At 59.5% G+C, this 23,328-nt stretch overlaps 1 protein-coding gene across 4 annotated transcripts; it reads left to right on the forward strand.

Annotated features, from left to right (window-relative positions):
• Window positions 1-619: 619 nt before the first annotated feature.
• On the forward strand, window positions 620-21,439 carry Nadk (NAD kinase). Of its 4 annotated transcripts, none has more exons than XM_048783814.1 (12): window positions 620-762; window positions 10,293-10,509; window positions 12,555-12,638; window positions 15,815-15,944; window positions 16,843-16,951; window positions 17,055-17,140; window positions 18,153-18,255; window positions 18,534-18,688; window positions 18,856-18,955; window positions 19,028-19,185; window positions 19,680-19,762; window positions 20,089-21,439. In XM_048783814.1, the coding sequence occupies exons 2-12, from the start codon at window positions 10,331-10,333 to the stop codon at window positions 20,243-20,245; spliced, it is 1,344 nt and encodes a 447-aa protein (XP_048639771.1). In that variant the 5' UTR covers window positions 620-762; window positions 10,293-10,330; the 3' UTR covers window positions 20,246-21,439. The 4 variants fall into 4 exon arrangements, with proteins under 4 accessions (XP_048639771.1, XP_048639770.1, XP_015356993.1 ...); XM_048783813.1 differs by lacking the exon at window positions 620-762 and adding an exon at window positions 1,725-1,748; XM_015501507.2 differs by lacking the exon at window positions 620-762 and adding an exon at window positions 8,843-8,906.
• Window positions 21,440-23,328: the final 1,889 nt, after the last annotated feature.

Genomic DNA, 23,328 nt, shown 5'->3' on the forward strand with positions numbered 1-23,328 from the left:
CTTCCTGGACCGGCCCCTCCTTTTTATATGACCAGTTTCCTCACCCAACTCCAGCCCTATGGACTTTGACCTCCTTCCAGCCCTGGGCCCTCCCCTCCCTTTTTGGACTCGCCCAAGTGAAATGCTTCTGGGTGCTTTCAGGGCCCCTGCCACCCTTGGCCTTGTTGGAGCAGGCTTGTCATGGGCCAGTGTGAGACTTTGGCCCCTGAACCCCCTGCCCTGTGAAGCTGCATGTTTAAAGGTCACCAAAGGGAGCCACAGCCTGCTTCCTCCTGTAAAATGGGGAAGCCACTTGCACAGGCTGCTGGGCCAGGGTAGACAAGGGGTTCCCCTGGCCACCACTGTGCACCTGTCAATTCCCTTTAGAGGGATCACATGAGAAGGGTGTGAGCTGGGTGCCTCTGCAGGTGATTGCTCCCACTCTAGAAGTTTCTCGAAGCCTAGGCCAGTGCCTGGCATCTATCACTCAATGTCGATCTAACACTATAATGCCAATAATTTCTTGAGCTGGAAACAGCTCAAGCCTGCTGTGGGTGTGGCTGGCAGTCACTTTGGGGAAGCTGCCGAGTTTACAAAATAACCCATGAGGAAGTTACAGAGCTTAAGAAATCCCCCCGAAATTCCCACCATGCTTGCCCCCTTCCCAGTCACCCTTGGGGCCTCCACAGTGCAGTGGTCCATGTACAGCAGTGTCATTCTTCCCAGGAAGACACAAGACGGATCCTGGGAGTCCCCCAACAGAGAGCAGGCTGACTGTAGCAGGTATGGGGTAGTGGGGAGACCCATAAAGCTGCTGAGAGGATTCAAGTTCACAGGGGACCAGGCCAGGGGTGCCATGTCAGGGAGCCCCACCATGGGGAAGGAATGACCATGTGAAAACCCAGGCTGGTGCTTGGGAGGCCAGCCTGGTCCAAAGCACCCCGTGGTGCCCTTCTCTGGTCAGTCTCCCACCAGGACCCAGAAGCCCAGGACAGCACCTGGCACATTGCTGAGACATCTGCGGCCAGGGAGGCAGTACAAATGGATGACACAGTTCAGCAAACCCCTGCACTGGGGGCCACAGCTCTGCCTGAAGCTCAGGTCAGCTCTGGTGGCCTTGGCCTCTTACTCGTCCCCTGCCTCCAGGCTGTGGGCTGTGGCACAGCGCTGTTCCGGGGACTTCCAGACCCCCCACATCGAGGCCAGTGTGCCAGGCGCATCGGGCAGCTTGCTGGTGGCCGAGGGACAGGAATGCAGGTGCGAGGGGCAGGGCCACCTCTCAGCGCGCCTGGCGGCCCTGGGGGAGCACAGCGCTAACAGGCTCCTTCGCAAGTTCTGGTTCCCGCAGTGGGCCTGGTCCACGTCGTGTCGCTCGAGTCATCAAGGACTCTGGCGGCGGACTGGACACCTCTCTCGCGGCCCCCTTACCCGAGGCCAGCCCACTGGGTTCGCTCGCCCTGGCCATGCGGTNTCGGGAGGCCGCTGGCCATCCTCGCGCCCTGGGTTGCTGGAGCCTGGACCTGGAGGCTCGATGGGCGGCGGCGCCGACCTGGTCCTGCGGGGCGTCGCTGGGGGCCGAGGGGCTTTAGCGTGTGACCGCGCAGGGGACCCGTAGCTGGAGGAAGGCGGTGAGCCGAGGATCCTGGGGCAGTGCTGTCTAGACTTCGCCAAAGTCACGTGTAACTTGGTACCCAGTCCTCGCCAGAAAACTCGAAAGTTCCCAAAGTCCGCGGTGATGTTCCCACAGGCAGCGGCCACGCGCGGCCCAGGTCAGCAGCGCAGCCGCCGGCCGTGCGGTCCTTTCTGCTGCCCGGTCCGGCTCGCTCCCTGGTACCGCGGGTGGATGCGGGCGCTTGCCACTCACCTACCACCCCAGCCCTCTTCTTTTTTGACACAGGGACTCACTAAGTTGCCTAGGCTGGCCTCAAACGTGGGTCTTACGCCTCCGCCTCCCGAGCCCGCGGGAGTCCGAGGATTGCAGCCCACCGCGCGGCCCCCTTCTCTCTCAGTTGTGGAACAGGGCGTCCCCGGCACAGCTGATGGCAGTCTCCTCCCTTGGCCACGGACCTGCCTTCCTTCCCTTCCCTTCCCTTCTCCATAGCAATGGGATTCCTTTGACTTTGATTCTGGATTACAAGTTATTTTTCCTTTCTTGTTTTGGAACACTCTCCATTTTAGCTGAAAACTTACTCATTCTGCTTGGCCTTGAGGGCAGTGCTTTCCAGGCTGTCTTCATTGGTGCTTGTGCTGGCATGCTTACCTTGGTGTTATTCTAGCGCCTTCCTGGATGACATGCTTCCTGCTCCAGGGTCTCCTCTTTCCCCTAGCCCTGAGCCCCTGGAGACTCTCCTGGGTGTGGGGAGTCTGCCCTCAGCAGTCACTTCTTCACTGAGTTTGTAGCCCTTCCTGTGGCTCAACAGGTGTCCTTGTACAGCCTGATACAGGAGCATTATTGCAAAGTGGCCCCTCTACATGTTTCTGGTATTTCTTCTTCATGAGTTTGTGCTGCTAAAGCAATTGGCAGTCCTGTTGTTTACATGAGGTTTGTTTATGGTGCCCAGAATGGCCTTGAACTTGGGGTCCTTCTGCCTCTATCTCCTCCCAAGTCTGGATCACAGGCATGTGCCCCTGTGCCCAGCCAGATGGTTTGCTTAAGGATGCGGATGGCCTCAATCTTGATGACCTCAGATCTGTAGATGGGAGAGTTCAGCAGCAGAAAGCAGCTTTTCAGAGGCCTCACACCTTTGGGAGGGACCTTGAGGTGACAGGAGGACATGATTGTGACCATAGGGCCTCCTCCATCAGCCCCACTTTCCACCTCCACCTAGTAGTAGTTACCACTGCATCTGGCCTTTCTGGACCGGAAGGTGTCACTTTGCAACTTCAGGACTCAATGTCCTGTTTGTACTGGTGACTTATCATCTGCAGCATCTCCTGACCCATCACTGTGGGCCCCGGGCCCCTGCATGGGAACAGGTAAATTAATAAAAGTAAAGAGTTTTGGTCCTTTGGACAGATGGTAACAATGGAGAAGGTGCAGGCAGGGAGAGGGTGCCACACAAACTGAGTAGGGGCATCACCTGGCTTCCCATTAGGAAGTGCTGGTCTCAGGTTTTCCTGGGTGCCCAAGGACGCAGCAGAGCCACCTTTCTAGAAAGCTGCCTTCCAGTTGTGGTCTTAGCTTGCGGGGTGCAGGCTGGGCCCACTGGCCTTGTTCCCATCGGCAGTGTGGTGCACGTCCACCGTGTCTCATCTCTGCCAGCCCGGCCTTGTTGCTGGGGGAGTTAATGTTCCTGAGGAGCCTCTCCCCATCTCTGTCTCTGGATGAATTCTCTCACATCTGCTAGCTCAACACTTGCCTGCCCCCCAGCACTCTTGTGCTCTAGTCGATGGGTGCAGCTTTTGTTCCTGTCTATTGAACCTGTGTTTATTGGCATCTTGGTGTTTTTCCTCACCATTTCGTATTGAATTGTTTTGTTTTGTTTGCAGTGCTCTACCACTGAGCCACATCCCCGGCCCTTTTTTAATTTTTTTTTGAGACAGGGTCTTGCTAAGTTGCCTAGTGCCTTGCTAAGTGGCTGAGGCTGGCTTTGAACTTACAGTCTCCTGCCTCAGTCACCCAAGCCTCTGGGATTACAGGTATGTGTCATCATGCTTAGCGCCGTTTTTATTTTTTATTTTGAGACAGGGTCTTGCTAAATTACTGAGGCTGGCCTTGAACTTGCCATCCTCCTACCTCAGCCTCCTGAGTTGCTAAGATTACAGGCTTGTGCCACAGTGTCTCAGTGCCTGGCTGTATGAGTTCTTCATATTTTTTTAGATGTTGATGGACCTTTATTTTATTCATTTATTTATATGCGGTGCTGAGAATTGAACCCAGGTCCTCACACATGCTAGACAAGTACTCTTACCACTGAGCCACAACTGTAGCCCCAAGTTCTTTATTTAAAAAATTTTTCCCTAATTTTATTGATGCATTGTGATTATATGTAATAGGGGATCCCTTGTTACATATTGTACATGTACATGGTATAACGGTATGTATGCATTCTTTATGAATACTTCATTATTATGCTTCAATTTTTTTCCCAGTGAAACTTCCTAACGCAGAAGTCACGTTTAGATTTGTGTGCTTTGAGGAATCAGAGCACACTTGGATGGAGTCAGAATCATGTTCTTTAAAAATGGTTAACAGTGGCAGAGTGCCTCCCTGGCATGTATAAGACCCTGGGTTCCATCCCCAGCACTATCAAAAGAAAAAAAAAAAAAAGGTTAGCATGCCAACAAACTTGAATTAAATGTGAATCTTGTTCACAGTTGTCAAAAAACACACTGTAGAGATGACTTAAAATTTTAAAGCTAGTTTTAGTATTTAATATGAGTATGAGTTAGTTGACTGCTTGGTCATCAAACTGGTCTTTGCAAGTAAATATTACAGAGCTTCCTGTAATAAGATGAGCAGCCGGGCCTTGCTGGTTTTTCCTCTTGGTCTGTTAGCATTGGATCAGAACCTTTTGCCCACGCACAGTGCTGCACCATGCCCATGCAGTGCAGTCTCCATGAAACCCGAGGGCAGGGTCCAGAGAGCTCGGGAGGGTCCTGCAGGGCAGTGCTGGGTCGGCGGGAGGCTCTGCGCCCCTTCCCCACGCCCCACCTGTGCGTGTCTTCATCTGCGTCCTTGGTGATATCCTGTGTAATAAACCAGTGGATGTTTCCCTGAGCTCTGTGATCCGTCTGAACGGGGAGGGGACTGGCTGGAGGCCTGTCAGTCAGAGGCACAGGCTGCTGCGTGGTTGCTTCTCCTTTTCCTGGAGTGATGGAATTCTCCATACCCTTCCTGGGGCACAGCCAGACTCGGGGTGCAGGTTCAGAGCTGGACAGCAGTGTGCCGTGCTGCTGGTGACCCGGGGCACCCCAGGTGATTCAGCTGTGCCGCCACATGGGGGCGTTTCTGTGGGTGGGCCTCCTGTGTGGTGTGCTCCCCAGCTGTGGTCCAGAGTTTGGTTTGGCCAGAGCTTGGGATTTATGGCCTGAAATCGCCCTCCGTAAACCCCACACTGCTGGAGACGAGGTGGTTGTGGCACTTTCTTGGTTTAGAAGGAAGTGCACCAGAGGCACAGTTTTGACTCTGTGTGGCCATTTCGCCCAGGACCTTTGGCTGGCTCTAGCCCTGTGCCCCTCTGTTGGGTGTCCCTTCTGTGCTGGGTCCTGTTGTCCAGTTCCCACCAGGGTCAGGATGGGCCTGGAAGCTTCTGGCCGGGGGCAGCCCTGTCTCCAGGCTTTGAGAGCCAGCGAGTCCCTCACGCAGCCCTGCCTCCATCAGGAGGTCGTGCGTCCTGGCCGCGGTTCCTGCTCCATTGGAGCCCTTGGACTTCAGCTGTCGGCTGGCTCCCTACTCCCACTGCTCTGACCCGGCTTGTGCCCAGGGCCAGCACTGCTCCTGCGTGACAGTCCCTCCCCCAAGAGTCATGTTGTGAGACCCTTGGTCTTAGGCTGTTTTCACAGCTCTCCTGTGAGGTGGTCTTGATGGACCCCCCCTTCCTTGCTCAGCTCAGGGTGGGGAGCAGCATCCTGTCGATGGAGAAGAGCCTTGAAAACCAAGTGTGGCTTCCAGGCTGTTAATGGTCTTTGAGGAACCAGGTGGTGACGGCACTGAGAACTTTCTGGTTCTGCGACTGGTGTGTGTGCTCTACCGTGCACTCTGCCCCTGAGCCACACCAGCCTGGCTGCTTGGGGACATTGCCCTTTAAGCCCTGCCTCCAGCCTCACTCTGGTCACTGGGTTCCTTCTCCCTTGTCTTTCGTTGCCTGGTTGTGTATGCTTGATGGTTTGCTGAGCACTGTTTGGGGTCCCTTGAAAGACACTGTGGGACCGTTGACAGTGACACGTACCTGTGGCCCCAGCTCCACAGGATCACAAGTCGAGGCCAGCCTGTCTCAAAATAGAAAGGGCTGCTGCATGTCTCAGCAGCAGAGCACCCTGCACCCAAGTCCAGTGTCAAAAGAGAGAAGAGGACACTGAGAGTGAGGAAATTCTGGAACCTCCCAACAAGCGGAGACCACAGGCAGGGGCTGGCTGGGGGTGGTGCAGTGCGCTCACCCTGGACCTCGGGTTCTCATTGGGTCTTCCATGGAGGAAGAAGGACACGAGGTGTGGTGCAAGAGCCAGGCTGTGTGCCCACGAGGGCTGGTGGGACACTCATGCCAGTGGAGTGGCACCTATTCGTTGGTGCTGCCTGAAGTGGGAGCATCCTTGCCTGTGAGGCAGCTTCTCCCCGCTCCTGGCAGGGGCACTCTGAGGGTCTGAAGTGCCCTCGGTGCTCAGGAGCTAGGTGGCCGACCCCATACTCTGGGCCCGGATGAGGCAAAACATCAAGGTGTGAGGGTGTGAGGAGGAAAGCAGCTCAGCCAGGCTGGCCAGGAACAAAATGTGCGCCCCACAGCCACGTCCCTGTGACCTGCCTCCTCCAGCCACACCCACCTGCCTGTGGCCACCACCCAGGTAATCCACTGGGCGGATCAGGCTATCTCAATCTAGTCATTTCACAGTGAGTGTCCCTGCCTCGGCACACGGGAGCTTTGGGGGCACCACGTCTCCCAGCCATGACGCCTCATGTTTCAGACACTGAGGCAGAACTGCCATCCCGTGTCTTTTGCTGACTTGTTCTGCTGCTGTGGGAGCATTGTGGGCTTTGCTCAGCTCCCTTGCGCAGCCGTGCTCCCCATCCTCGCCCCTCAGCCTCCGTCCAGAGCCTTCCCGCCTGCTCTCTTAACCGGCCCCTCAGGTTGGCGCCTTCCCTCTGCGCTCCATCTGGTCTGGGCCTCAGGTCAGTGCCCAGTGCCGGCCGTGCAATCGGAGCTCTTGTCTCCCTCCCGCCTAGAGAGGAGTAATAGTTTGGCTGGAAAGTGCCTCTCCGAACTCCCTAGTTGTGTTCACGTAGGATTCCTGGTGCTGCCCCAGGCTGGGCTGCTGAGTTTGAGGCCAAGCTCAGGGAGTCCCCCAGGAAGAGGAGTGCCAGGGCAGGTGGTGTGTTTGGTCAGCTCCGAGGAGAGGGAAGGATGGTGGTGGGGCAGGTGTGCTCCCTGGGAGCTGGCGTTTGAGCAGAAGGCAAATGAGGGTCGTTTCCAGTTTGGGAACAGCACATACAGCTTAGCATATGCCAGTCTGTCTTCCAAACTGGCTGTGTGCCGTTCCACGCCACCAGTAGCAGGAAAGGCAGTGCGGCCCCGGTCCTGCCCCGTCCTGCCGCCGGCCTTCTGCTGCCCTGCCTGACCTTCCCAGGGGAAGTGTCTCTTCAGATCTTTTGCTCGTGTTTCTTGGGGGGTTTGTTTAATGAATTGTGGAAGTTTTTTTTTTTTTTTTTAAGAGAGAGAGAATTTTTAAATATTTAATTTTCGGTGGACACAACATCTTTATGTTATTTGTATGTGGTGCTGAGGATGGAACCCAGCGCCCCGCGCATGCCAGGCAAGCGTGTTACCACTTGAGCCACATCCCCAGCCCCTCGTGGAAGTTCCTTACGTAACAAGTCCTTCATCACAATGTGCTTAGCAAACTCTTTGTCTGGGACTTGTATATTTTTTGGCTTTTTTTTTCCCTTTGGTGATACTAGGGATTGGACCCAGCTTCTGCATGCACCAGTCTCTGGCTTCAGGCCCAGCACAGCCGCCCAGAATGTGCTGCGGTTATGGGGTACATTTCTGGGCTCGCCGCTTTTTCCTTGCCTGAGATCTCTGGTGCCAGCCCTGCTGTGTCTGGCGTCCGCAGCTGCACAGCAAGGCGTGACACGCCAGATGGCACTGGACTTCCACCTTGGTTTTGTTCTGAGTTGTTTTTAAGGTACTCTGGACCTTTCGCCTTCCCGCTTGAACAGCAGGCTCTGACTGTCACAGCGTGTAGAGCCCTGCTTGGGTTCGGAATGGGGGGAGTCTGTAGGTGGTTGTTGTGTGGGCTCTGCCGCAGGCATGGGGTGCGCTGGCCATCCCTTTGTTTCTGCCAGCTGTGCCCAGGGCCTCCACTGCTCCTGTGGGGCCTCGTGTTTGCCTGCTGTGTGGTCGGTGGTGTCTCAACCCCAGGTGCTCTCTTCCTGCGTCCATGGGGTGCTCTCCTGGTCTGCCTGTTGGTTTGCCTCCTGCAGACCTGCAGGCAGACTCACCTGCTCGGTGTGGCCATCTTGTGGATGCTTGTACATGCTCTGTGGCTTTCCAGAGAGAAGTCCGTGTCTGGTGCGTGCCTGCTTACCGCCTCTGCGCCCCTCTTCCTGCCGTTCTGTGCTGGCTCTGGCCTCCAGTGCACCGTTGGTTCTGTCGACAAGTTTTTGTAGGTCTGATTTTCAGTAAACTTCAGGGGGATATTGACCACAAGGGCAGTGCTCTCCGCTCTAGGTACATGTTAGCCTTGTCTGTTAACAGGTGAGGCCCCTGCCGTGCGCTCACCCTAGTCCCTTGGAGAAGGTGAGACATAAGAGTTGGCATTTTTTTTTCTTTTTTTTTGAAGGACCTCAGGCAATTGTAAAATGTACCCAGAAGGAGAGCCCAGCTGCGAGGACTCAGAGACTGCCCCACCTCTAACCTTGATGTTGCCCCTTGCCAGCGCCCCAGGTGTCTTGGCGTCACGGACTGCTGAGACAGAGCAGCACAGAGGCGTGTTCTGGGCTCTGCAGTGACTGACGCCCAGCATTGGCGCCAGTGGCTGACATTCCTGGCCCTACGTGGCCTTACCTCAGGTGGAGGGTGGAGGGCGGGGCCTCAGGCCTCCCGCAGACACACTGCCTGGTCAGGCCACCCATGGGGTGTTTCCCTTGATCACCTGCTGAGGCCCCGTCCCCAAATACAGCCCTGCTTGGCCCGGCAAGGCCAGTCCAGTCCAGTGGCCTCGGCCTGCCTGGCACCTCTGCTGCTGCGTCCTGGCTGGCTGAATTTTCTTCTGTAAGGAGAACAAACCCCGGGCTACTCTGCCCAGCCTCCATCCAGCGGTCTAGGGCTTCTTGCCCGCTGGAGGCCAGCTGCAGGACCCTGTTGGCTGCTCTCCCCTCTGCCCCGTGGCGAGCCTCAGGGTGTCTGCCAAGCGCTGAGCTGTCCTGCCCAGGCAGGCTGGCCTCCAGAGGACAGGGGCTGTCGCCAAGGCCGCCGTTGGCTTCTCTCATGACCCCCTGGTGGCTTTGAGGAGAAGCATGCGTCCTGATGGACCCTCCGTGGAGATTGTGCTTACCATCCTTCAGTTCCTCTCCAGACCCTCTTCTCCTTGTCTTCTTTCCTCGAGATGGGACTTGGGTGTGAACCGCTGAGCTGCAGCTCCTGCCCTTCCGTCTTTTGCTTTGAGGCAGGGTCTTGCTGAGTTGACCAGGCTGCCTGGACCTTGCACCCTCCTGCCCGAGTGGTGGGACGACAGGCTTCTGTGTTCTGTGTGCCAGTTCCTGCCACTGGCCCTTCCTGGCTGGCTTCACTCCATGTTGGCTGAGATCAGGTGGCTGGCCACTTCCCACTCCGCAGCTCTCGCACAGCTTTAAGGGGCCGGTGCTTGGGGCTGTGTCTGCTGCCACTCATCCACTGATGGTGCACCTGTGAGTTCTGTCTTGGCCTTGACCCCTGAGCTGGTTGGGAGAAAGTTCCAGAAATTATGATTGGTAAGGTTGCTGTCCTTAGTTCCTGGCCTCTGCTCTCCTGAGCCTGCTGCTGTGGTCAGAGGTGCAGAGCTCTGCCCTCGCTGCTGCCTGGAGCCGGGGTTTCCTCTGTGGCTCTGATGCTGGTCGGGCTCATCCTCTTGGTAGGCCTGCCATGGACCTCGCCGGAGCCCTTACAGCCTTCCTGGGCTAGGAGGTCATAGGCGAGGCTCGGCCTTCTCCTCTCCACTTGGCATGCTGTGCAGTCCGCAGCGTGGCCTTTCATTTCAGGCATCCCCGCTTGGCCATGGGGCTCTGCCCCAGGGCACAGCATCCACCCCTGAGCCCCTGGCCTGCCCTGTGATGCAGCCACCATTGCTCTGTTGTGGCCCCCACTGGTTATTTTTTTCTGCTTTAGCTCTCTAGGTTCACTCACAAGCCTCAGGTGGGACCCTGAGTTCTTGAACATCTTTGGGGTGGAAGCAGCCCGTTTTCAAAGCACTTGGGTACAGCGGCTTCTGGCGCTCATTCCCTTGGAAGGAGCGTGTGGGCAGAACAGTGGGCGCGCCGCCGCCAGGCCCTGCTCCACCCCACATGGCAGAGGAGGGGCAGAGGGAGGGGCGCGTGTGAGAGATACACACACACACACACACACACACACACACCAGGGCAACTTCACACCGACTGACTCTCTTTATTTCATTGGATCAAGGCGTCTGCTTTTCTGGCAGAAGTTCTCGTTTATCAACTATGGAAATGGAACAAGAGAAGATGAATGTGGGTAAGGAGCTGAGCCCAGACGCGGCCTCGTACTGCTGCTCAGCATGTCATGGGGACGAGGCCTGGAGCTACAGCCGCCCTGTCCGGGGTCGCGCCAAGTCTCGGAGCCTGTCGGCCTCACCTGCCCTGGGCAGCACCAAGGAGTCCAGGTAGGACCAGGAAGGTGCTGCAGTGTGGCTGCTGCACTACACAGTCCTTCTAAGCAGTGTCCACACTCGCCACAGGTTGGGCTAGGCGTTGCCCAGGGGAGCTGCCTCCGAGAGCAGAGCAGGGTATGTCCAGTGCCACGCTGCAGCTGAGCCGTGTCTGTCTTCTTTCCACGCCAGCACGCGGCCACCTGGGAGCCCATGCTGAGGGGTGCCGGCTCGGAGGAGCCTGCTCAGTGTAGGGAAAGAAGGCGGGCAGGGCCGAGGTACCAGCCTCCTGTGCTGGGCCAGCCCCTCACATCGGGGACGTGGGTCTCAGGTGCAGGGCCATGGGGCCCTTTGCGGTGGCCTGCCCTGGTACAATGTCACCCGTACAGCAGCACTCAGGGCCTTGGGAAGGCGGCCTGATGAGCACAGGGTTCCAGTGGCGCCTGGGGTGTGGCTCTCAGTCCTGGGGACCGTGATTCTGGTGCTTTTCATAGAGAAGCCCGCCAGGAACCAGTGTGGTCCACAGCAGTGTCCGTGCTGTGTGGGGTTGGGGTGTGGGTGAGGCGCAACTCTTTGCATGCATTCTCCAGGGTCGCAGGCCACAGGGCGGGGGACCCTGGGTGCTGCAGCCTGTGGGTGACCTTGAGTGATGGAGTCACCTATGGAGAGGTCATACTAACACGAGAGGTCAGGTTTTTGTATGTTGGTGTTAAGATGCTTAAACAAAGCCAGCGTCCTGAGAGTGGGGTACAGAGCAGGCTGCTTGCTTGGGCACTGGGGACGTTGACAAAGCTGCGTACCTCGCACCATCGACTCGAGGAGGGAGTCTCAGTCCAGCTCTGGTAGGGCAAAGCACCCTATGAAATAAAAAGCCCACGTCTGTTCAGGGAGCTGAGGGGCCTTCCGAGCCTCTGGTGGTGGGGTGGGGAGGGGACAGCCGGGGTGGGTCCAGTGGGCCGTGGGTGCACACGCATCTGTGTGCAGCAACAGGGCAGTCGGGCCTCCACCCGGGGCTGCACCCAGCTCTGCCAAGTTTTTATTTTGAGACAGGGTCTCACCGAGCAGCCCACCTGCCTCCTCCTGCCTCAGCTCCCTTTTGGCTGGGATGATGGCTGGCTGCCCCCTGTTCCCGTGCACTTAACACAGCACACCTTTTGTGTCCACGGGACTTTGAACCATGAGAGTGGTGAGGGTCTGGGCAGCCTTTTGGGGGTCCCCAGGGTGAGGCAGCGTGGCACACAGCTGTTCTGAGGAGCAGAGAGGGAAAGTGGACGTCCACCTGGCCACCTGTAGTCTCTGCAGGCACTGGACCGTCTTTCCAACAACCTTTGACCTTCCCAGCGGGAGTTCTGTGTGATGATCTGCGTGATTTTTAGACTTTTGTAGACACACCTAGTGCCTGGTCCAGAAAGGCCCTGGCACCCAGGTGACCCCTCTCCGTGTCAGCATAGGCCTGGCCAGACTCCATGGCCCGTAGGCCGCCCATCGCCCAGGGCAGGGCAGGTCTTTTAGCTGCATCAGGACTGGGCAGTTTTGTGGAGTCGCGAGATGGACAGTGGAAGGTGAGCAACCTTGCAGGTCCGGGTTGCCTGGCTTGGTGACAGTCACTCTGGTGCGTGAGGGGATTATGAGGCCTGGAGGCCAGGGAGGGAGCCTCCTGAGGAGGGCAGTCATGGTGCTGCCCACCATTGCTGGGCAGGTGGGGAGCCCAGATGCGGCCCCCCAGGTGATGGCCTGGAGTAGGCCCTTTGTCAGGGTTCAGCTGGCCGAGTCCCTTTTCAGGGACCACGGAAGTTGGGCTGCTGAGCTCATTCTTTTTGGGGACGAGGGTGCCTTGGAGTTCCAGTCTGGCCCAGGTCCTCCAGGTGGCACTCACTTGTTCTCAGGATGTGTCTGGTTGTGAGCTCAGCCTGGTGCCTGGGCCGGGGCAGAACCTCTGGGCTGACCCTGGAGGCTGTGGTGGCTGCTCAGGCTCACGCCGTGCGTGTCCTCGGAGTCTGACGTGACTGCGTGTCGCCAGCTGCACACTGCTCTGACGGCAGCCCTCTGTGCCCCTGCAGGAGGACACGCTCTCTCCATGGGCCCTGCCCAGTGACCACGTTTGGACCAAAGGCCTGTGTGCTACAGAACCCCCAGACCATCATGTAAGTGTGTGGGCCAGGGCGGGGTGTGTCCTGGGGTGCTACGGGGAGAAGCACATCCTCCTGGTCGATTCAGAAGCTGAGCGGGTACCTCCCAGCCCTGCTGAGTTCCCAGCCCCTGAGTGGCAATCTACTCTAGTGGCTTTGCAAAGTGGAGGGGATGAGCTGGGCACTGCCTAGCCTGTGGACTCTGGGCCCGCGCTGGCGTTGGTTGAACCTCGGGTGCCCCACTGAGCTGCACCACCAGCCCTTTTTATTTTCTGTCTTGAGACAGTCTTGCTAAGTTGCTTAGGACCTTGCTGAGTTGCTGAGGCTGGCCTCAAGCTTGGAAGTCAGGTTGAGTGGCGTTGCAGTGAGAAGCTCAAGTCGCTTCTGATTCCAGCAGAGAGAGTTCTGGGCATGGGCTGCCCCCGTGTCAACATGCTGGCTTTTCCTTCAGTCGTTTCAAGAATACAAAGGTGTGGGGCTGGAGGTGTGGCTCTGCGGTAGAGCTCTTGCCTAGCATGTGTGAGGCACTGGGTTCGACTCTCAGCACCACATAAAAATAAGTAAATAAAATAAAGGTCTATCAATAACTAAATCATGTATATATATGTATAGAAGGCAAAGGTGTTAGCTGCTTCTCTCCGTCAGACTTAGCTGTTTGAAGGATGCCTTGTCCTTTTCTTTCCTGGTGCTTGGGTCCAAATCTAGGGGCTCAGCATGCCAGGCATATGCTCTGTCACAGGACCACACCCAGCCCAGGGTCCCCTCCTCCCTGTGCCGGCTCTGCTGCTGGCCCACGTGCCCTGGAGGAGGCATGCTTGGGAGTGTGCCAGTCAGCGTCCCCCACCCCGCTGGTGACAGCGCCGCAGTCCAGCTCTGCGTGGTGTTGACCAAGCCAGTGTTTGTGCTCTGCGTGGTGGTCTGGCTGCGGGTAGGGCTTGTGGGAGGGAAAAAACACAGTGATCTGACATTAGTGTTTCGACCTCAAAGGGTCAGAGCTCTGCTCTTCCCACCTTCGCCCTGCACCAAGGACGTCTTGGCCCTCTGTGCTCCTGGAGTTGGGGAGCACCCCGCTCGGGTCTCCGTCCCGCCAGGGCTAGGTCACATGCAGTGCTGTGTGGGTCTGCCATGGGGCCGGTGGCTGTGTCGAGGGTGGTGCTGTGCCTGGAGGTTGCAGGTGGACTCGAGAGCGGAAGACGGGAAGTTGCCAGCTGATTGCACCTTTACGGCACTGGGTGAGGGGCTGGCTGGGCAGCTCTGGTGTCCCCGGGGCTGCACTGTGCCTGCCGGCTCGGTGCTGCAGTGCCACCTGGGTGAGACACCTGGCCCACCTCCTGGAACTCCAGCGTGGGGACAGCAGAAGTATGGACCTGTCACCTTCAGCTTGTTTGAGGAGCTGCTTTACAGACTGGAGTGGCCTGGCAATGCAGATCCCTGTGACGGTGCTGTCAGGTCCCCGGGGCCCTGGCATCACCCCACAGTGCTTTCCAGGAGCTGTTCTTGTACAGTGTGGACTGGGAAGATGGTTCTGAGCCCACGTTTGCTCCCCAGCCCCTCTGCCCAGTGGTTGGGATTGCACCCTGCCTTGTGTGGACTCGAAGCAGGCAGGGCTGGGGCTGCACACCACACCTGCACCTGTGGGCCTGGGAGGGTCGGCACCCCGCTGTGCAGATGACCCAGCAGGAAGTTGAGAGACTGGTTCATGGTCACGCGGAGGGCTTGGTGCCCAGGCCACGTGTGATGACACTGCTGGTCACGCAGACACGGGCTGGGCTCAGCGAGGCCTCAGGGCTGGAAGAGTCTTGATGGGGCTGCCCAGGGCAGCTACAGTAGGAGCAGGCCTGCTGGGCGGCCACGTGCGGAGCAGGGCTCTCGCCACCTGACAGGGCAGAGGGCTGTGAGCATCCCACACTCCCTCCTGGAGCCTCTCACCCGCCCGTGGCCCACGAGCAGGCCTGGCCAGTTGCACAGGCTGCAGCCGAGGCCGAGCTGGGCAGGCTGGCGGCCATGGCACTCCGCTAGGAACAGGTAGAGTGGGCCTCTTACGTGGATGGAGGAGTGAGAACAGCAAGAAAGCCACCCACTGTCTTGATTCTCGTCCTGTTGGGAAGCTCTCTGAGTCGCCCTGAAGACGTGAGTCCTGCGAGCTGCCTTTTGCCTTCAGCTTGGAGCGTGCAGAGCTGGCCATGGGGCGAGGGCATGTGGAGCTGGCGGAACCAAGATGCTGTGGATATGCAGGCTGCCCCCTGGAGGGTGGAGGTCACCTCGTAGCTGCAAGAGAGGTGCGGGCAGATGGTGAGGCTAAGAGAGGGTGCCATGAGCAGCCCCTCATCTCCCAGCAGTAACAGGACAAGGCCAGGCACTGCTGCTGTGGTTGGTGCTGTGCAGCCTGGCTTGAGGCTCTGTGGTGGGCTCTCGCTGCCCCATGAGGCACCAGGCAGGTCCCCACAGGGACCTGCTGGAAAGGGGCTGAGGCAGGCAGTATGGCGCCAGGGAAAGTGCCAGCTGCCTGTCATGCCTACCATCTGCAGCTGGCTCTGTGGCACATACAGTCCACATGTGCCCCAGGCACTGTAGACCTGGGCGGTTCCTGGGACTGCTGAGTTATAGAAGGGCCTGCTGGGTGGCCCTGCCTCTGGAGGACCCCACCTGCCCCTCAGCATGCCGTGTGAGGGGTCGAGCTGGTGCGCTGCAGGCAGCAGAGTAGAGGGCCGTGGGCACTGGGCAAGCAGGGCTGCCGCCACCTTCTGAGCAAGCAGCCTTTACTGTGACTACAAGGGCCAGCCCACTCACCTGGGGTGTCCCAGAGCAGCACAGACACTCCCCATGGCTGTGCAGGAAGCACCGCTGTGTCCTTGGGGCCAGGCCCAGGAATGGGTAGGATCCCAGCCGACTGGGTGGGGCCGAGGGCTTTCCTGGTTTCCTGGCCTCTTTTCTTCATGGGTTCTGTGCACAGGTCTGCAAAGGTGAGTGGTGGGTGCCTGAAGGGACCTGGCTGAGCCCTGCAGGTAGCAGGCAGGGCAAGGCAAGGTCTTTGGGTCTACGGCAACCGAGAGAGTAGCTCTGCTGTGCCCTGGTGCTGGCATCTGTGCCAGGCTCCCACAACCACTGTGCAGTGTGTCCAAGAGGCGCAGCCCCTCTCAGGGACTCCTCCTCCAGGGCCAGTGCCTGATAACTTACTCTCCTCCCGCCAGGCACATTCAGGACCCTGCGAGCCAGAGGTTGACATGGAACAAGTCTCCAAAGAGTGTGCTTGTCATCAAGAAGATCCGGGATGCCAGCCTGCTGCAGCCCTTCAAAGAGCTGTGCGTGTACCTCATGGAGGCAAGTCAGGGCCGAGGAGGCCTCCTGTGCACACTGGCAGGCGGTGGAACCGCATCCCAGCTGTAGGCAGCAGGCGCGAGTAGGGGACCCTGGAGCTGGGGGCCCACAGCCTCTGCACGGGTCCTGAGGCGTCTGTTCCACAGAACGCCACAGACAGGGAGCTCTGTGGAGAAGGGTCTGAGGCCAGGGAGTCCAAGCTAGAGGGTTGTGCCTGTTCACCCTCAGATGGCAGAGGGAAGGCAGGAGGGCGCACAGAGAGGCAGGAGAGCCACTGCCCAGAGGGTGGCACCCTCCTCACCCCACCACTCCAGTGCTCCTCTGTCCTGCCTCCCCAGTGCTGCTGCAGTGTGGGAGGTCGGGCTTCGGAGCTGGGGGGCCCCAGGTCAGTTTTAACCAAAGAGCCTTATTTTGGTTCACGGTTCTGGAGATGCACTGTCAAGGGCCACATCTGGCGATGGCTGTCTTGCTGGCCAAGTCCCAAGGTGACACAGGGCACCATGTGGCAAGAGGCAGCACACACACATGTGGTCTCTGTCCCTCAGAGCCACCATGATTCAGCCAGAGGCTCTGCCCTGCTGGCTGCTGACCCAGATCCCCTCCAGAGGCCCCTCCTATGAGTAGCACCGCGGAGCTCAGTTTCCTCCTGGTGCCTGAGTGGGGGTGAGCCTCTATCCTCGAGTCCTGGGGACAGGGCACAGGGTGCCTGGTTCCAGAGCCACTGGAGCAGAAGGCGCTGAGGCCTTGCGCGAGGGAGAAGCATGCAGGCAGGAAGTGGCTCGCCACCCTTCCCACCTGGTCCCAGCCTGCCGGGCCTGCAAGAGTGCTGAAGGAGCAGCATGGTCCGGGCTGAGCACACGGTGGGCTAAGGCGCGTGCTCCGCCTCACGTCCCACCTCTAGGAGAACAACATGATCGTGTACGTGGAAAAGAAGGTGCTGGAAGACCCTGCCATAGCTTGCGACGACAACTTTGGGCCTGTGAAGAAGAAGTTCTGCACGTTCCGGGAAGGTGTGCTGCAGCCCCCTCCCCCAGCCGTCCCCTTGCTGTCTGCTCTGGGCACGTGGGTACCCAGAGGCTCTGACCGCTGCTGCTCGGTTCTGTGTGCTTCCAGATTATGACGACATTTCCAACCAGATTGACTTCATCATCTGCCTGGGGGGAGACGGGACCCTGCTTTACGCCTCGTCGCTCTTCCAGGTGAGCTGGGTGTGGGCGTAGATCCCCCGGGTGAGAGCTGGCCCGGGGTGGCGAGCTGCTCTGCCTGCCTACCCTGGGGACACCAGTGTTCTCCAGCACAGCTGCTGCCGCCTGGTGCTCTGCAAGGCCCCGGCTGGCAGGAAGGGACATTGGTGGGAGACAGTGGCCAGGGCGGCTGCAGGTCCAGATGGGACAACCTTGGGGACAGCTGGTGTGGCCAGGGCATCAGGGCAGCTAGGGGGATGTGGTGCAAGGAGGCCAGGGGCCAACTAGAGCCCTTGGGCCTCACCCCATGCCAGGCAGGACCCAGCCCTGTGGCAGCCTCTGGCAGTTCAGGCGAGGAGGCCTGTGGCGAGCAGCCTGGACGTGGGCAGGGCAGCCTCCTGGATGCCAGTGAGGAGCCCAGAAACTTGCTGGGGATGAGAGTAAGGGGCACAGAGAGGTCTGGGACAGAAGGGAGTGGTCCCATCCTACATCAGAGGTGGGCCTCTCCAGGGCCACAGGCTGCCCTGTTGTGGGGAGCATGGCTTCGGCTCACCCCATTATGTGTAGGGGCTGTCAAAACAACCCCCACGCTGCCCTGCTGCCACCCCAGCCAGCTGCCAGGTCTCCTCACCCTCCAGAGCCTGCGGGGCCTGGTCTCCCATGTCAGAGCCCTGTGGCCGGCACCGCCCAGTTCTTTCCTGTTCTGTGACCAGAGAGCTGCTTGGTCTTGTTTTTCTTATCAGCATTCCCAGCCACCAGGGCTAGCGGTGACCGCTCCCTGGAAGACTGCCCATGTGTCTCAGGACCACTTACTCCCCTGAGCACCCCCCACATCCAGGGCCCCTCTCCTGACCATCCCCACTTCCAGTTTGGTCCAGTTCTCCACCTGCCCCACAGCTACACTGTGCTGTCTTGGGAGTGCAGGCAGCCTGGGGACAGGGCTGAGTCCCCAAGGCCCGGCCATCTGCTGCAGCGCGGCTGTGTCTGTGGTGCAGGCTGGACTCAGCGCCCACCTTCCTCTCCACAGGGCAGTGTGCCTCCAGTCATGGCCTTCCACCTGGGCTCCCTGGGCTTTCTGACTCCCTTCAACTTTGAGAACTTTCAGTCCCAAGTGACTCAGGTGATAGAAGGTGAGGCGAGGTGGCCTGGGGATGGGGACGCCCGCTCGCCCGCTTGTGGTTTTTTTTTTTTTTTTTTTCCTTTTTGCCCTTTTCGCAACCCTGCGGAGCACCACTGAAAGTCCCTGACCCCGGGCAGCCTCAGGGGCCTCACGGGCTGGAGTGCTGGGGGTGCTCTGCAGAGGGGTCTGGCTCCACCAAGGCTCTGAGGGGCAGAAAGGGAGGGTCTCTGCACCCTCGGGTGGACCCCTACTCCTTGGGCAGGGCCCTGCTGACCCCACTGCCCCCAGGGAATGCAGCTATTGTTCTTCGGAGCCGGCTGAAGGTCAGGGTGGTGAAGGAGCTCAGAGGCAAGAAGATGACCGTCCACAATGGACTCAGTGAAAATGGCCTGCCAGCCCCAGGCCTGGACACCGAGCTTGGGAAGCAGGCCATGCAGTATCAGGTCTGTGGATGCCCCTGCTGATCTGGCCTTGTCCCTTCCTGTCCTGTATTCCGGGGGAGTGGTCGGGAATGATTGAGGCTGGACTTCAGGGTTCAGGCACCGGTGGTGCGCCGCAACCCAGGCCCTGGCATCCTCCTTGAGTGCAGTGGCCCCACTGTCCCCTCCAGGTCTTGAACGAAGTCGTAATTGACAGAGGCCCCTCCTCATACCTGTCCAACGTGGATGTCTACCTGGACGGACACCTCATCACCACAGTGCAGGGCGATGGTAAGGCTGCGTGCCCCCTGCGTCCTGAGGGGCTGTGAGGCTGGACAGCAAACCCGCACCCTGTTCCTGCAGGAGTCATCGTGTCCACCCCGACCGGCAGCACAGCGTACGCAGCGGCAGCGGGAGCCTCCATGATCCACCCCAACGTGCCGGCTATCATGCTCACACCCATCTGCCCACACTCACTGTCCTTCCGGCCCATCGTGGTCCCTGCAGGAGTTGAGCTGAAGGTCAGGGCAAGCACCCCTCTGCCCCTGGTATACCAGCTGCCTCTATAGCCTTGGCCCCCCCCCCCCCACGCACGGTGCTGACCATGGAGCTGACCATGAGGCCATGGCCTCAGGATCCAGGCTGGCTGGTGCCTCTTGGGAGGCCAGTCCCACCTTACTGGGGCTCACATGGGCCTGAGAGACCTGGACCTCAGGGGAGAGGGCCCACACCTGTCCCTGTCTCTGTCCCTGGCAGCAGGGAAAGTGGGCCAGCCTCCCTCGGGGCACCCAGCTGCATTGGGAAGGGCCCCGTTGAGTGGTGGTGGCCAAAGTGGCTCCGGGTGAGGAAAGACCCTTCTAGGAGTCCCTACCACAGGTCCCTGCCTGGCTTTGGCCTCCTGGTCCCCAGCCCCAGACATCCATGAGGTGCCTTGTGGCAGAGAGGCTGTGTCTGCAGGAGGCACTGGGAGCTCACGGCCAGGCCTACTCTTCTTGTCCCTTCTCAATCTCTTCAGATCATGCTGTCACCAGAAGCTAGGAACACTGCATGGGTATCCTTGGATGGACGGAAGCGGCAGGAGATCCGCCACGGAGACAGGTGTGTGTGGGCTGGGGCCTGACTGACCGGGGCCTGTGGCAGGGTGGCCACATGGTGCAGCAGAGGGCCTTCAGCAAGCCTGGGCGTTCCTCCGCACAGCCAGGGTGACAGGTCCACAGCTGCACCATCTCAGGCAGCCGCTGGGTCCTCCAGGGCATCTCGCCCCTCAGGCCACCTCCTGGGTGGGCTGTCCAGCATGGGGAGGCCCGTCAGCCAGGACTGGGACGGGCCAGGAGGCTGGTGAGGGTCTGCGCAGCCTCTCTCTTGGGTGCTAGGCCCAGGGCTGCTGGAGTGGGCGGGGCTCACCGTGCGCCTACCCCGGGCAGCATCACCATCACCACCTCCCGCTACCCGCTGCCCTCCATCTGTGTGCGAGACCCGGTGAGCGACTGGTTCGAGAGCCTGGCCCAGTGTCTGCACTGGAACGTGAGGAAGAAGCAAGCCCACTTCGCAGAGGATGAAGAGGACGGGGAGGACAGCTAGCAGCACCGGGCAGCGCCCGGCCTCACTGTCCTACCACATCCCACCGCGTCCCACCTGCCGCCTGCAGCAGGGGAGCCCAGTCTGCCTTTTGCCGACCAGATCAGCTTTTTACCTTTTCTAATCTGACTCTTTTTCATTTCTAAAGTACAGTGAGAGCCGTGCTGGGCGCCCTGCAGCCCCCAGCAAGGCTCTTGCGATTCCAGGTCGGGAACTTTCCATAAATCAGTCTTGAAATTCAGAGGGTCGGAGAGGATTGATCTGTCCTTCCGTGTTGAAATAAATGCCTCAGCCCAGAGTCTCCTTCAGGTGCGATGCTTCTCCCCTCCGCCCTGTGCTTCTGGGGCTCAGGGGCACCAGCGGCTCTGCTGTCCTGGCTTCTGGGGTAGCCACACGCCCCCCAGGGTCCGCTCTGAACCTCCTGCGGCAGGGCGGTGCGGCAGCTCCCGGAAGGTGTTTTAACCCTAGAGACTCTTCTGAACTTTCTCAAGTGCTTATGTACATATTTTCTTGTACACACTTTTGTGTAGATTTAGAGGGGGACCGTCCTGTAGTCCAGTGTTTACATTGTGTCCAGCCCCGCGCTAATGGTCCAGGGTCCAGGAGAGGAGTCGCTGCTTCTCAGGGTGGGGCCCCTGGTTCTGAGGCCACTGTGAGGGTTCTGAGATGATTTCCTAATGCGGGGACCGCGAGGCCTGTTTGAAGCAGAGCAGGAGCGGCAGCCCCGGGGGCCCTGGGCCGTGCCAAGGTGTCGGGGGGCTCGTGTCTGGAGGCGCCAGCTCCCCTTCACCTGTTGACTGGCCAGAGCGGGAGGCGGTGCCTTCCAAGGGAAGGTGCCCATCCTGCCGCAGGCGGCCTCGCAGGCCTCGCGTTGGGCAGAAGGGCCTCCGGGCCTGCTCGAGCACAAGCACCTCTTCCGTGTGTCCCTTACCTCTACTCCTCCACCCCGGGAACCTGGTATGGCCTGGGCAGGGGACACAAGCCAGGGTGGGGCTGGGGGCCCCAGGGAGGCAGCCCACTTGTGGAGCTCGCCCCCCAGGTGGGCTGCTCTGAAGCCACCTGTGGCCAGCGAGCGCACTGGGGAGTTGGGAAGCGAAGTCACGTCGTCTCCTGTTGTTGGTGTCTTGACACGTGTTCCTTGCTGAAGGCCTTACTGCTATTTTCAAATCCTTTCAATAAACAGACTTGTTTAAAACAGCTGGGCTGAGCAACAGCCTCTCTTTGGCTTTTGGCAACCAGTTAAGGACTCTGGGACATCGAGCAGGATCCCCAGCATCTCCCTCGTGGGTGGGGGCCGGCCCCCCGTCAGCCCTATCCAGGGCCTCCCTGTGCTGGATGCTGCCCCCGGGCTGTCCCCCAGCCTGGCTGTGCATACAGCCAGGAGGGAGCCCAGTCCTGGGACCAAGTGGGTGCAGGTGAGCAGTCAGTGGTCAGTGGTACGCTCAGGGTAGAGCAGCCGTGGCAGCACCGTCAGTGGGTCCAGCTGTCGGCCCCTTCACACCCACCCTTGCAGGCCAGCTCAGCCTCCCACTGGCTCTCTGGAAATATGGAGGAGTGGACCTCTGTGATGGCCACTGCTGCTGGGACAGGTACAGGTACCTAGTACCTCGCTGCCCGGTGGCTCTGGGAAGCAGGCTGGCTGTGGCCTAAGAGCACTGGTCATGGGTTCAGTGCTGCAGAGGCCCCAGGTGCCACTGACCACAGTGAGGCAGGTGCTGCCCTGCCCCAGGCCTGCAGGCCTTTGTGGCCACCAGCACTCGGAGGCAGGGAGTAAGCCCTGCAGAGGGAAGGCTCGCCAGTGGTTGGGTTCCCACCCCAGGATCCTGCTCCCCAGCAAAGGCCTTTGACCTCGGGGCCTTAACCTTCCTGCCTGGGTGGGCAGAGGCCCCAGACAGCCTGTGGGCCTTGCTGGTGGGCTCAGGCCCCGGGCCCCTGGCAGCCTCAGGCAACAGCCTCCAGTGTCTCAGCAGACTGTGCCTTGAGCTCTGGACCCCAGCAGGTGGCCTGGCCAGGCCCAAGGCTGCTGTTAACCCCCCCAGGAGTAGTACACAGACTGGCATGGCCCCTGTGGGTCTGGGTGTGCCAGGGCCAAGTCTGACTGGCAGCCGTCAAGGGATGCAGAAGGCAGGATGCCAGGGAAGATGGAAGAGAGGTCAGGAACAGACTGGCAGCAACTGGCCGCTTGCCAGGTGGAAGGCTTTTTACCACTTTGACCACATTCAGCCCCTAGAAGTACCCAGACCAGAGCCCAGTGGCCTTCAGAATCTGGGAATAGCGTTTACCAGTGGGGTAAACTGAGGCCACCGGGGGAGGATGCTGAAGACACCGTTCCCAGAAGCCTCCACCAGCAGGTGCAGACCTGCAGAGGAGGGCTGGCCAGGACCAGCCCCGAGGACTGCCCACCCTTCAGAGCCCAGTGAGAACAGGGCCAGGGGAAGGGCTGCCTCAGGACACTGCATCCCTGGCCAGTAGCTCGACTTCCACCAGCAGGTCCTGAGAGCCAGAATCCAGTCCCAGCCGGTCCACACAGCTGGCAGGAAAGTGAGAGCTGACAGACAGAAACCCGGGACACAGAGACACCAAGGGACAGACTCAGAAGGAGACGAGCAGAGACGCCGATGGGGCGTGGCATGGCTGAGTGTCCCCAGGCTTCGCAGGCTGCAGCGCAGTCCCCGCTGTGGGGTGTCCGTGCAAGCAACTTACTGTGACTGTGGGTCAAGGCCAAGACAGGGTCAGCAGGATGTGGCCCCAGTTTGGATCCCAGTGGCTTTAGGAGAAGAGGGACAGACCAGATGAGCACCCGGTGTGCACACGTGCTCCCTCTCACCACACGGTGCTCCAGGACCCTGCCCACAGACAGGCACCCACCAGAGACAGCCTCTTGACCTTGGGCCAGAACTATGAGCCAAAATAAACCTCTCCACAGCTTCCCAGACTCCGGGCATGTGACCAGCAACAGAAACAGACACACAGCCTCGGGGGACAGCTGGCCGCCCAGTCAGCCACAGGCCAGGAGTGGGAGGGGTGCAGCCTGGCCACAGAATGACCTGGAAAGACCCGCAGCCTCGGTTTTCCCACCTGATGCC

Source organism: Marmota marmota, unplaced genomic scaffold, assembly GCF_001458135.2.
Source record: "Marmota marmota marmota unplaced genomic scaffold, marMar, whole genome shotgun sequence".
Classification (NCBI taxonomy): domain Eukaryota; kingdom Metazoa; phylum Chordata; class Mammalia; order Rodentia; family Sciuridae; genus Marmota; species Marmota marmota.

Coding starts and splice junctions, on each gene's coding strand:
- Nadk (XM_015501506.2), top strand. Junction 16,952..17,054: donor GTTCTGCACGTTCCGGGAAG/GTGTGCTGCAGC, acceptor GTGTGCTTCCAG/ATTATGACGACATTTCCAAC. Junction 18,689..18,855: donor AGCAGGCCATGCAGTATCAG/GTCTGTGGATGC, acceptor TGTCCCCTCCAG/GTCTTGAACGAAGTCGTAAT.